Consider the following 12,817-nt stretch of genomic DNA (forward strand, 5'->3'; position numbering starts at 1 on the left):
AGGAGCTGAGAGGGGAAGAGGAGTGCTGTTAGGCACTGTCTCCTGGGTACCACAGGGCCATTGAACTCATGAACTGCATAAGGCCAAGCTGGTCAGAATGTCACTGTGGATGGAGGAGCTCATGAGGGCCTACCTCTAGCTAAGGAGCTACCGGCAGTTGATGGCTGCAACACGTGAGTCATAATGCACACATGTAATCCCAGTGCTCAGGAACGGGAGGCAGGAAGATCAGAAGTCAAAGGCCAACCTTGCTATATAGCAAGTTACAACTTAGCCTGAGATACATAAGGTATTGCCCCCCTACCCTCACCCCCACATAAAAGTTAACTAATTTACTCAAAGTTACATGGCCAGTCCAGAGAAAGCCAACATATGAACCGGGTTCTGGGATATGGATTCCTTATCCCTCTATGGTGCTGCCTTTTACAGTGTGTGTGTGTGTGTGCGCGCGCGCGCGCACAAGTGTGCATGTGCACTTGCACTAAAAGAAAGCAAAGGCAGAAGTTTGGAAGGGTATTAACAATATTGCTAGAGTGGCTATCTTAAAAGAAAGAAGGAAAGCAGGAATGAAAAGTATGGTGTATTTCAACTTTATATATAAGCATATTTCTCACGTAGAAATAAATATGAACTTAAAAAGAGTTTAAGTGCTATTAAAATATATAAAATATCCAGGCAGTAGATAGTGTTGAGTCCCCTCCCCTGCCCCCTGCTTAACCTTTTGAGGCAGGGTCTAAGTTACCCAAACTGGCCTTGACCTTGTGATCCTCCCTAAGCAGCTATGGGGTTGTACCATCAGGTCTGTATCTTACAGTTTTTATAAAGTACAAATGAGATATATATTCATGAGTTTTCTGTCATGTGATTTCTCTATTTTTGCACAGTCTATCAATGTAGTATCAACTCTAAAGAAGCCAAAAGTCTAATTCATCATACAATTTGAAGTCAAGCAGTGTTTTTGTGTTTGGTTTTTGTTTTTTTGAGACAGGGTTTCTCTGTGTAGCCCTGGCTGTCCTGGAACTCACTCTGTAGACCAGGCTGGCCTCGAACTCAGAAATCCGCCTGCCTCTGCCTCCCAAGTGCTGGGATTAAAGGCATATGCCACCACACCCAGGTCAAGCAGTGTTTTTAAAAGGAAATTATATTAAATGACTACATTAGGGAGCTTCTAGTTTGGTTAATGTCACTAGATGATGGAGCTAAGACAGCACTAGATTTTATCAGCACGTCCTATCTATAGGATCTGCATCCTTGGGTTCGGCTGGCCTCACATGGCTACTATAGTTAGGACATCAATGGTTGCAACTCTGTTTAACACATGTAGAGATTCTCCTTCTGGCTATTCCCTAAACAATATGGCAATAATAACAACCATATACAAAATATTTATATTGTATTATGTATTAGAAATAAACCAAAGTACTACAAACTGGCTAGGCATTGTGGTGCACACCTTAATCCCAGCACTTGGGAGGCAGAAGCAGGTGGATCTCTGTGAGTTCAACGTCAGCATGGTCTACAAAGAAAATTCCTGGACAGTCAGAGTTTTGTAATAGAGAGAGCTTGTCAAAAAGAGAAGAGAAAAGAAAAGAAGAGAAATGAAAAGAAAAGAAAAGAGAAGAAAAAAGGAAAAAGAAAAGAAAGGAAGGAAGGAAAAAAGAAAAAAAGAAAGAAAGGAAGGAAGGAAGAAAGAAAAAGAGAGAGAGAGAATGAATTACAGTACTCTTTATTAGGGACTTGAGAACTTGTGGATTCTAGTGTCTCCAGGGAGCCTGGAGCCACTTATCTGAAGACACTGCATGGCCACTGTTTCTGCTGTGTACATGCTGTCAACAAATAAGCTAAAAATATGAGAAGGCAAAGACAGTCTCAGAGTCAGGACAGGTCATAAAAAATTAGTTGGGAAGGTCCAAATTTTTCCATGGGTATTTATTTAAAAAAAAATCGTGGCCTAAAATAGTCGTTTTCTCCCTTGGCTACACTTTAAAGCCACCCAGGAACCGTTAAAGACCTTGGCCCTTGGATGCTCTGGTGGGTCCAGGGTGACAGGGCTGCAGGGACTCCTCTGAGTCTCGGGCACAGCTGGCCCAGAGCCGCTACCCTGACAGGATCAATGTGACTTGCTAGTTTGAAGAATGTGTGTTGATTTTAAGAAAGTTATTTATGGATTTTTGCTAATGACAGGAAGTAGGGACAGCATGCTGGTAGTTTATCTTAAATGTGGCTCAGATCCAGGCATTTGGATGTTGTGGCATGATGCTGTCAAGTGCTACAGGAAAAATATGCTGACAGTTCCATTACTTTGAGAGGTAAGCAGATGCCCTTTGAAAACAAATCGATCAAACTCAAGGCAGAGGGAGAGGCAGGCGTCATAACAGCAGAGAGCTGAGCCACTACCATGGCCCAGGATTTGGGAGCATGCCACTGGATAGGAAATGTGGCACTTGCCAACCAGTTCTTACCTATTAAAAATCGACTGCAGGGCCTCCTCGAAACGCCGCAGGACTTTTGGTGGGGTTGGCCACTTCACATGCTTCCCATAGTCCCTCATGTTCTTGACACCGTGGAATCGTCTGGCCACCTCGTGGATGTACGACTTCACTTTATAGCGCCTGTAGTACCTGATTATTGTCAGAGCTGCCTTGGTCCTCTTGTACCGCATGCGGGCCAGGGTGCCACGCCACACCTTCGTGAGAGAGAAAGGAAACTGAAAACATTGCTGGCTGACTAAGTAGTAGTGACTTTGGCATTTCAGATGGTTCCTCGGCTTAACAAGCTCAGCTGGTAACCTGATTGCAGTGAAAATCAATGCAGGGGTGGTGGGTGGTGGCGTGTGCCAGAGGCACATAGATCTCTGAGTTCAAGGCCAGCCTGGTCTAAAGAGTGAGTTCTAGGACAGCCAGAACTACACAGAGAAAACGGGTCTCAAACAAACTAACATACACTAAAACCACCACCACCAAAAAGAGACAAAGCCTGTCTATTCCATCTGCTGCCAATAGATGGCGTGAGGAATCATGGTCGTTCCCCCTCACCCCCACTCCCCAGCCAATCATAATTTTATAGAGAAGTGTGTGTGGTATTTAAAGCAGTTTTGTTTTAACTTTATTATCACAAAATGAAGGAAACCAAAATGCAAGTATCTGTAGATGGATAAATATTTTAGGAAAGCTGAAGTCAAGTAAGATGAGTCAGAGCCAAATGCCGTAAGCATCTACAGTGCTTCAGAAATGCAGCTTCACACAGATAGCACACCGGCGCTAAGTGGATTTACACAAAGCCTACGCTCCAGCTTTTCCTAGGCACGATACAGTCGTGAGAACTTAGTATATTCACCCCTGGGGAGAGGGCCGAAGAGACCATCAGGATCACATTAAGTTTCCCTGGGCTTCAGCACTTGATAATCAGACAATATACAAACACCAAATCTGTCCAAGCATCACATCAGAGATACTTAGATCTTTTCAAGCTCCTGTATCCAGGTACTCCTAGTTTACAATCTTTTGAGAAAGCCGAATTTAATGTAATCTTTGACTGATCAAGGGCCCTTCTCTGACTCTTTCTCTCAATCACTGAATTTGTTTTCTTTCCTACTGTTTCCAGTATGTGCCCCTTTCTGTTCTTTTCTGCCACAGAGGCTCTGTGACCTCAGATGACTAACCATACTCTCTTTGCCGAATGCTACCCCCAGATCCCTTGCTAGTCACCGCTGTGCCTTAATCACCCAGTCCTATCCTTCGGTGGCTTGTGTCATTTCCCTCTGGTTTCAACCGCGAATTCAAAGCTCACAGTACGGCTTCTCCAGCCTCCCCCAGGGTTCCTGTAATTCCTCTTGAATCCCCATCTGTGCCCCTGAATTCTCCCGAGACACACTTGCACCAGCTCCTCCATTTAGCTGTTGTGAGGCTGTCTTCCTGCGGCTGAGTGCTCACTGTGTGCTGGCACGTTCTCCCTCCACAGCCTGTGGCACGGCGTGAGCAAGCGCACAGATTTGTATGCAGACCACATGGGAGGAGGTTATCAAGGGAGCCCGATGGGGCAAGAAAACCCGCAATACATAGGGAAACGTGGTGTGTGAGCAACGTGTGTGATGGCAATCTGGGGTTCACGTATCACCAGTACTGGAAGACAATGAGGCAATGAAAACCATCTCGTGCTCTCACGTGGCACGGAACAGAACCCTTTTTAGTCTCAGCGGCTCCTTCCTGTAGCCGAATGTGCTGTGCAGATGGCTGTGCTACGCCCCCACCCGAGTGCTAAAATAAAGGCCCCTTCTTTGGTATCTTGAGAAACCAAAGGGAACACAATTAGAGGGTGGAAGTGTGTGATTCAATTTCTTAGACAAAACACACTTCAAGTTTCCTACTGTTTGGGGCTTTGCTTTTCAGAGGGGGAGAAAATTGAGATTCTCTGGTGCCCACTTTATACAAAGCCAATCTTCTAATTTCCAAGAAGCATTTTGTAAAGCTTTTTATTAAAACAGTTTTGGTTGGAAACGTTGAAAGCATTCCGGAAGTGCTTTTTAAGGACAGGCTTCACTTGTTCCGTTTGTGTAGCTGGCTTATCTAGGTTTTAGATTGTTGAAAAAAATAGCATAAAAAACACTTATCCTAAAAGACAGTAAGTAACCCTTTCCCTGTCACCTGAGCTTACTTTCCCATCCTGCACGCTTGTTCTTCCCAAACTATTTTAGCTGCTTCTTCTAGGACTTAATGTCATATCTGCCGATACTATGCATGTATGTTCTGTTCAAATTTCAAAACCTGGGCATTTACCTGTCTCACCAACACTCATCCTGCCGTCACTTCAACAGCTGTCAAAACAGTTTTCAGTTGTTTATTATGTATACCATATCCACACACATGTGCATTGCATTAGATTATGTATAGCATATAAAATGGGCTTATTGTTGTATAAGGGAGTATGATTATTCTCCCATTACCTTATGTGTTTGCCTTCACTCGTAGTTTAGAACTCCAGGTACAATTTCTAAACCACTCCTCTACCTTCTTAGTATATCAATGTTCGCTTTCACCAAATGTCACAAAGGCCCACCAAGTAACCAGTGACACTTCTCAGAGCGGCAGGCTCAGCCACAGAATCCTGCTGCTGTCTCCCAAGTGCTGGGGTTCCACATGTGAACCACTACATGTCCAGCTAAAAGCATTTTAATTCAGTTCAGATTTAGAGGAGGATCAGAAATTCTTTATAGTGAGTTCAAGGCCAACCTAGCTTACCTAAGGAGACCTTATCTCAAAAATTAAGAAAGAAGCATTTAAATATTTTAAAAATGAGGTCTTGTTTCAAAAATAAAACACAAAAGTTAGGAAGGTCAGCACCAAACATAGGAGAGGTGGGGTTTTTATAGTCCCCAGACTGCAAGGCTCAGGGGTTTCCAAGGAATGTCATGTAGGAACCTGACAGAACATCCCGTGAGAGCAGAGGTCAGGGTATAGGGTATAAAACATGCCGAATTCCGGAAAATGGGTTGAGGCAAGGTGGAACTCAAGTTTTCCAGTAAACATAAATGAACTTATTTTGACCTTGTAACAAAATGGCTACTGACCTTAAGATGGGGTTAGGCTCGTTCACCAGAACAGCAGCCAGAGACTAGAAAAGTGTCCTGGTGAAGTGGTAGGGACAGCATGGAGTGCAGAGCCGCAGGAAAGGGCCAGCAGCCTTTTAGGACAGAGGGAAAGCAGGAGCATCCCACAGGGACAGGGCGCCAGGACAGTACTGAGCACACTACCCAGGGTGCCAGGACAGTACTGAGCACACTACCCAGGGCGCCAGGACAGTACTGAGCAAATCTCCACACAGAAGCATGTGATCTATTTATGTCACATTTCTGCCTCCAAATGTGTCCCTTCACGTTTCTTGTAATGAATGTTCCTCCAATGGCTGCCTGATACTCCTCCCTGTCTGTCCCCATCTCCTACTGCCGCTCTTCTTCCTGGCTTGTCCCAGACACACTAGCTTCCCTGCTGTACCCGGAACTAGCCAGGGTCCCTCCCTTCAGGCCTCATGCTAGCTCTTCCCTGTCTGGGATGATCTTCCAGATGCTACCTGGGTGACTTTCTTACTCTGGCTTGTTCAGCTGCCACTATCCTGTTGACGAGTTCCACTTGTCCCCACTCTCCTCTCCTGTAGGTGACTCCTCTGTTCCATGGTCAATCTCGTCTCCTCTCTCAGCACGCTCTAACAGACCATGCTGCTGACATGCCGGAGCACTGCTCATGTTCTTTGCTCACTGCCATGTCTCACGCTATGACAATGCCAAGGATGCTGCAGTCACTCAAGAGAAAGCTCATCCTTGCTTGTGGAAGATTCCATGAAAGGCACATGGCTCCTATTTCACAGCATCTCACTTTCCCTCAGTGTATGGTTCGCCTGGGGACTCGCTATTTGTCAGGGACTCTGGGATGTAACTGTGTCTCTTTGCTACTAGGTTTCTCTGAGTGAGAGGAAGGTATGGGAGATGCGTGCCTGACTTTTCAGTGTCTACTCTTTCATGTAACATCCTTGGATTCAGTATTGTGCCTGACCTTCTGAGTCTGATGTCCCCAAGCCCAGGACTTTAAGCAGGACGGTAAACTTGGTGAATCTGTGAGAAAGAGAGGGAGTCACCAGCTTCTTGGTGTCCGAAAGGAGCCCTGGCCGTCCTCTCCCCTTTATGCAGTTCTTACTAATCTGTTTCCTCAGTTGCCCGTCTCGCTCCTCTATGGACGAGGTACCTGGCCCTTCCCACAGCTCTGGGAGACGAGTGGGTGGCTTCTGCTGTATGCAGACACCTGCTTGGGGGAATTATCACTTGTTCCCTTCCAAAGGTAGTTCCTGTCTCTTGTCTGCTGTCATGTGCACTAAGGCTCTGCTTGTCCTTGTGGTTTTATCTAAGGTTTAGAACTACCCTGCTGTGTGGGGGCCGGGCCGGGGCCGGAGAGGGGAGATAGAAACACAATCTCTACCATTAACAGGGGGTTTCCAGCACCATTTGGCTGCTGCATCTTTCCTTTGGTTCATGCTTCCTCAGCGGTCAGGCATTTCAGAGTAATATCTGGCACTCATCACAGGTTAACTGGGAACCTCTGCTTTAGTGTCAGAAGACGCCAGCTTCCTTTCTCCACCCAGAGCCCCACACGCTTTCTTTTGTTACTTTTATTCTTGTTGTCACCAGCATGGGTCTGTCTTACGGTTAGTACAAATCACTACCTCATACCTTTCTAGTACTCTCTGAAGTGGGCATTCTCTTGGTTCCTACAACCAGAATTCTTCAAGATTTAGCTTCCTAAGCCTCCATATTTAGGTTTTTCATTTATTTGTTTTTGGTTTTTTGAGACAAGGTTTCTCTGTGCAGCCCTGGCTGTCCTGGAACTCACTCTGTAGACCAGGCTGGCCTTGAACTCAGAGCTCCACCTGTCTCTGCCTCCCAAGTGCTGGGGTTAAAGTTGGACATTACTCTTGTCTGGCCTAGAAACAAGGTTTTTAGAGGGTCTTTCTCCATTTCTATACTCTAAATGCTCATCTTAGTTACTTTGACAGGGTCTACCTGTTAAAGGATGGTAGTGGGTAAGAGAGAACATTTAAGTCTCAGGTTGAACTTTGAGCAAACCATACAACACATAGAATTTCTCACAGATATTCACATACTCAATCCAATTTAGAATGTGACTGTCAGATTTGGCCCCTCTACAAGCGGTTTCCTTGGTGAGTGCACAAGGCAGTGGGGTTCACTGTGGCCCTTTCACACCCACAGAGCATTCGATCCTGCCCATCCTCCACTGTGCCCCCTCCTTCGCTCATTCCTTCCTCCCCCTAAGGAGTCCCCTCTTCTTTCATGTCACATATATCCTATTGTTCTTCAGGAGTTATTTTAAAGCAAGGCTCAAAGACAGAAACATATTCCTCTTCTCCTAAAATATCTGTTGGAGGAATAAAATTAATAAAGGCCTAGTGTGCTATTTCAAGACATTTTTATCAGAATGGCAGGTTAGTATGTATCAAGAAGGTAAAATCTAGTGGATATAATTTATGTTTTTAGTATAATTCCTAAAACATAGCCCCTCAGTATTACATATAAATTAATAATATTTTAAGATGACCTATGGGAAATCTAAGATGAAATGAGGTGACTAAATCGTCAGTCAATAAACCATTTTAAAAAAGGAGATTCAGAAAAGTACATGTGAATGGCTATCATCATAAGCTGTCCTGATGAGCCCAACTATTGTTAGAGAGTGGGGTGCAGGGTCTGCCTGGTAGAACGTAATTTAGACATGATCACTGTGGGCTGGAGAGAGGGCTTGGTGGGCAAAGAGCTTGACATGCAAGCACGAGGACCCAAGTTTGAACCCCACAACCCACAGAAAGGCAAATACAGAAGCACAGATATCTGTAACCCCAGTGCCCCCCCCTGCCCCCCCCCCCCCCAGAGATGACAGGCAGACACAGGAGAATCTGTGTGCCAGCTAGCCTGGTGCACACAACAGAAAACAACAACAACAACAACAACAGGCCCTGTTTCAAACAAGGTGAAAGGCAAAGATTAATAGTAAAGATTGACAATTGAGGTTATTCCATGATTTCTACACATGTGGCAGCATATATGCACCAACACACACACACACACACACACACACACACACACACACAGAGTCTATCCTTGAGCTGTGGTAACTGAGTCTGGAGCACTAAGCAGGCAGGTGTCTGAGACTTGCATGTTTCCCATGCAGCCTTGCCCAGGTCCTTTAGCTGTCAGTAGTGTGCAGGCCACTGCTGCTCACAGTGACTCCAGCACGGCAATGACAGGATCTGACAGTTTCCTTGCAACTCCCATTTCAGGAAGCAACTGACCTTTTGGTCAATCTCAACATTAACCCCTTCAAAACCTAAAATTACAGTTATTTTGCAGACAAAAGAAAACAAAATGCTTTAGTTAACAGGCCCAGTAATTCTGAGGGATTGATATCAGGACTCCATCTTGTTCAAAAGTAAACACTCCGTGGTATTGAAGTGACTGCTTGCTTTTGTTTGGCTTTAGTTTCTTGAGAGCAAAGTTACAAAGCTGATAATTTACCTTTACAACCGGTCAAGTCAAGGCTACCTCTAAACTGCTTTTTGATAGAGAACTATAGTGTTTTTGTCAAGCCTTATGAGTTTGAAATGATCCAAAGTGGTGTCTTGGGATGTTTCAACTTTGCCTCCTTAAAGAAAAAAAAATTACCTATTACATTTTAGTGCCAGATGCTTACAAAATATCTCAGTTTTGAATGGTTCCCTAGATACTTGAAAACTCAGAACCAGCCAGAGATAAGTCTTTCTTTTGCAGAGTTTCCATTGTGAATTCTGAAATAGGCTTTTTACAATGCCCCTTTAAAAGGGGACTAACTATTCATTAAGTTTGGAAAAGCTGTACACTGAAATACCTATTTTGGAAGTTTACAACTCACATTAGCATACTAGATACCTTGAGACATTCTGGATATATACATTATATAATATTTATATTTTTGACACATACTTGACTACAGACATTTCTGTATACAGACACCTCATTTTGAACACAATCAGAATGCACCACTCTAAAACATGGTACTTTGGCAAAGGGAAAGAAACCAAGAAAAACAAATGTGGGAAGGTTCTCTGCCCTCCACCACCAAGCTTACTGTAAGGGAGAAGAATCTATGAGGGCAACCTTAGCTTCGAATCCTACCAGTGGGGGCAGATATAGAGACTGAAGTGACCACCTCCTGTTTCCAGGCAGGACAACTAGAAGAGGGAGGGGGGTATCAAGCCACCCACAAAACCTTCAATCTAAAAATTTTCTTGCCTACAAGATGTGCAGGGATAAAGATGGAGCAGAGATATGTATCAAAAGATGGCCTAGTCGGCCATCACTGCAAAGAGAGGCCCATTGGACTTGCAAACTTTATATGCCCCAGTACAGGGGAATGCCAGGGCCAAAAAGGGGGAGTGGGTGGGTAGGGGATTGGGGTGGGTGGGTGGGTATGGGGGACCTTTGGGATAGCATTGAAAATGTAAACGAGGAAAATACCTAAAAAAAAAAAAAAAAGATGGAGGAGAGATTGAGGAAACACCCAACCAATGACTGCCCCAACTTGAGACCCATCCGATGGGAGAGAGCCAACCCCAGACAGTAATAATGATGCTCTAGTATGCTTGCGGACAGGAACATGGCATGACTGTCTCCTGAGAGGCTTCATCCATCAGTGGACGCAGTCAGATGCAGAGACCCACGACCAAACATCAGGCAAAGCCTGGGGAGTCTTGTGGAAGAGTGGGGGATAGAAGTAAGCAAGTTAGAGGGGTCAAAGACACTACGAGCAGATCCACAGAATCATGGGACCTCACAGAGCCCGGGCCACTAACCAGGGAGCATAGAGGAGCTGGACCTAGACCCCAACACATTTGTAGCAAATGTATAGCTTGGTCTTCATGTGCGTCCCCTAACAAGTGGAATGGGGGGCTGTCTTGGTCTCTGTTCCCTGACATTTGACTCCCCTTACCCCCTACCTGGACTGCCTGATTGGGCCTCAGTGGGAGAGGATGTACCCAGTTTGCCAGGACTAGATGCTCCAGGGTGGGGTGACACCCAAGGGGAGGCTCACCTTCTCCTCAGAGAAGAGGAGGGGTAATGGGGGGGAGGGATTGGTAAGGGTGGAACTGGGAAGCGAGGAGGGAGAGGGACTGTGATGGGGATGTAAAGTGAATAAAAACAAAAACTAACAAACAAAAACCCCTATGTTTTCTTCAACTGAGTAAATTCCTTAGAAAACCACACCAACATTTTCTAATTTTATAGCTGTTTTATAACTATGGTAGAGAATGTCCTCACTTTTAGGAAACACATGATGAAGTACTATGAAGAGACATAATATCTGGATTCTCTTTAAATAGCCGAGTGCATATGCACACAAAAACAAAAATCTGATACAGCTATGTCTCTGTGTATATGCTTACATAGATATATGCAAAGAGAACAAACATGACAAAGCAAATATGGGAAAAGCATTTAACACTTGGGGCAGCATAGAAATTCTTTATATTAACCTTGTAAGTCTATAAATCTATAATTATCTCAAAATAACAAAATTATTTTTAAGTGATAGAGAAGAACAAATTTTTCATAAGTGAGATGGTCTTTATATATGTGTGTCCACATAGGTGTGTATACACACACACACACACACACACACACACTCTCTTAAAGGAGTAGGCCAATGAGGTTCGGCAGTTAAAGGTGCCTTCTGCCAAGCCTGAGGACTTGATGTTAATCTCTGGAACACACATGGTGGGAGGAAAGAACAGACTCCCAAAGACTGTTCTCTGTTTTCCACACTTGTACAACGGCACACATAGACATAAACACACAAGCAATAAATGCACAAAAATTAAAGTTGAATCAGCAAGATCTAAGCGTTATTTATCTGTGCTTTCTGAACACAGGTGGGGGCATATGCAGCAAACTGAAAATAAGTGCTTGAGTATGTAAATGAGCTTAGGCTCGTTAAACAGATTGGAAATTAAGAATGCAAAACTTATTTATTTATTTATTTATTTATTTTTATGGTTTTCCGAGTCAGGGTTTCTCTGTGTAGCCCTGGCTGTCCTGGAACTCACTCTGTAGACCAGGCTGGCCTCGAACTCAGAAATCCGCCTGCCTCTGCCTCCCAAGTAAAACTAATTTTTATTTACTCTCTTCTGGAGTTACAATGTAGAGTACTACACAGGGCTATACTTATACTAAGCCACTTAGAACCTGAGGAGAAGAGAAAAAATTAAGAATGCAGATCTTACTTTTATTTAAAATCCTGATCTTTTGTTTATCCCCTCCCGTTGACTAGGGGCTTTAAACATATTGTGATGAAAATAATCTGCCTTGATAAGTTTTCTATCAGTCTTACTCATCCAACCCTAGTCCTTCACGTAAGACAGACTGGACTCATCAGCTGGCAGACAGAGGGAAGGAGAGAGTGCCAGGCCTGTGCTGGCCTCTGAGTAAGGTGATTTACACACAGCATCTCATTAATTCTCTTAGTGGTCCAGACAGGCGGATGTTTTGTACTCTGCAGCTTACAGTACATACGGAAACAGTATCTCAGGCTGCTCTAACTCCAAGAACTGATCACAACTGGGAGCCAGTGACCCTATGCAGGGCAGTGCCCTTCATTTGATTTCCTTCTGAGAACGAGACCTGAGCTTTCTTGACAGTCAACAGGAGTGCTGGTTTCAAATACAGCCTAGTCTACACTCTTCACGTAAAGACAGGCAGTCCCCAAATCACCATGTCTCAACTGACTCGCTCTCTTTCTACAGCACGAACACAACCTTGTTCTGATTTCATGAGAAAAGGTTCACAGTGTTATGGTAAGATAGAGGCAGACACGAAGAGGGACTTACACACTGCAGCTATGATGGCACTTACCACAAAGGCACATCAGGGTTTGCTGACAAGCTTAACTTATAGTTATAAAGGGATTTTTGTTTCGTTTTGTTACTTAGGGCTGTTTTCATTATTTACCAATGGATTGCTGTGAGGAATTATACATCAGAAGACGAGTTTTCATAAGAGAGTGAAAGTTCACTTTGGCAAATAGCTTTGATAAATGAAAATATATGACTCAAATTTTTGTAATATAGAAAAAGTACACTAAAAAAAAAAAGAAAAAAGTACACTAAATATTGGCTGAGCAATTTCTACTTAGTACTCTTAGAAAGTTAACTAAGAATTAACTATGAACACCATTTTGGAACAATATGATATTTGAAATTGGTAATTATTTTACTTCTTAGCATACAG

General features: G+C 44.0%; 1 protein-coding gene across 3 annotated transcripts in view; it reads right to left on the reverse strand.

Annotated features, from left to right (window-relative positions):
- Myo1d (myosin ID) overlaps positions 1–12,817 on the reverse strand; it is a 297,930-nt gene that overhangs the window by 116,995 nt on the left and 168,118 nt on the right. For all 3 annotated transcript variants that reach the window (XM_011249085.2, NM_177390.3, XM_006533585.1), the window contains one exon: positions 2,463–2,686. In XM_011249085.2, coding sequence (XP_011247387.1) covers positions 2,463–2,686 — 224 coding nt within the window. The remainder of the gene's footprint in view (positions 1–2,462; positions 2,687–12,817) is intronic.

The sequence above is a fragment of the Mus musculus genome, chromosome 11, assembly GCF_000001635.26.
Source record: "Mus musculus strain C57BL/6J chromosome 11, GRCm38.p6 C57BL/6J".
Lineage (NCBI taxonomy): Eukaryota > Metazoa > Chordata > Mammalia > Rodentia > Muridae > Mus > Mus musculus.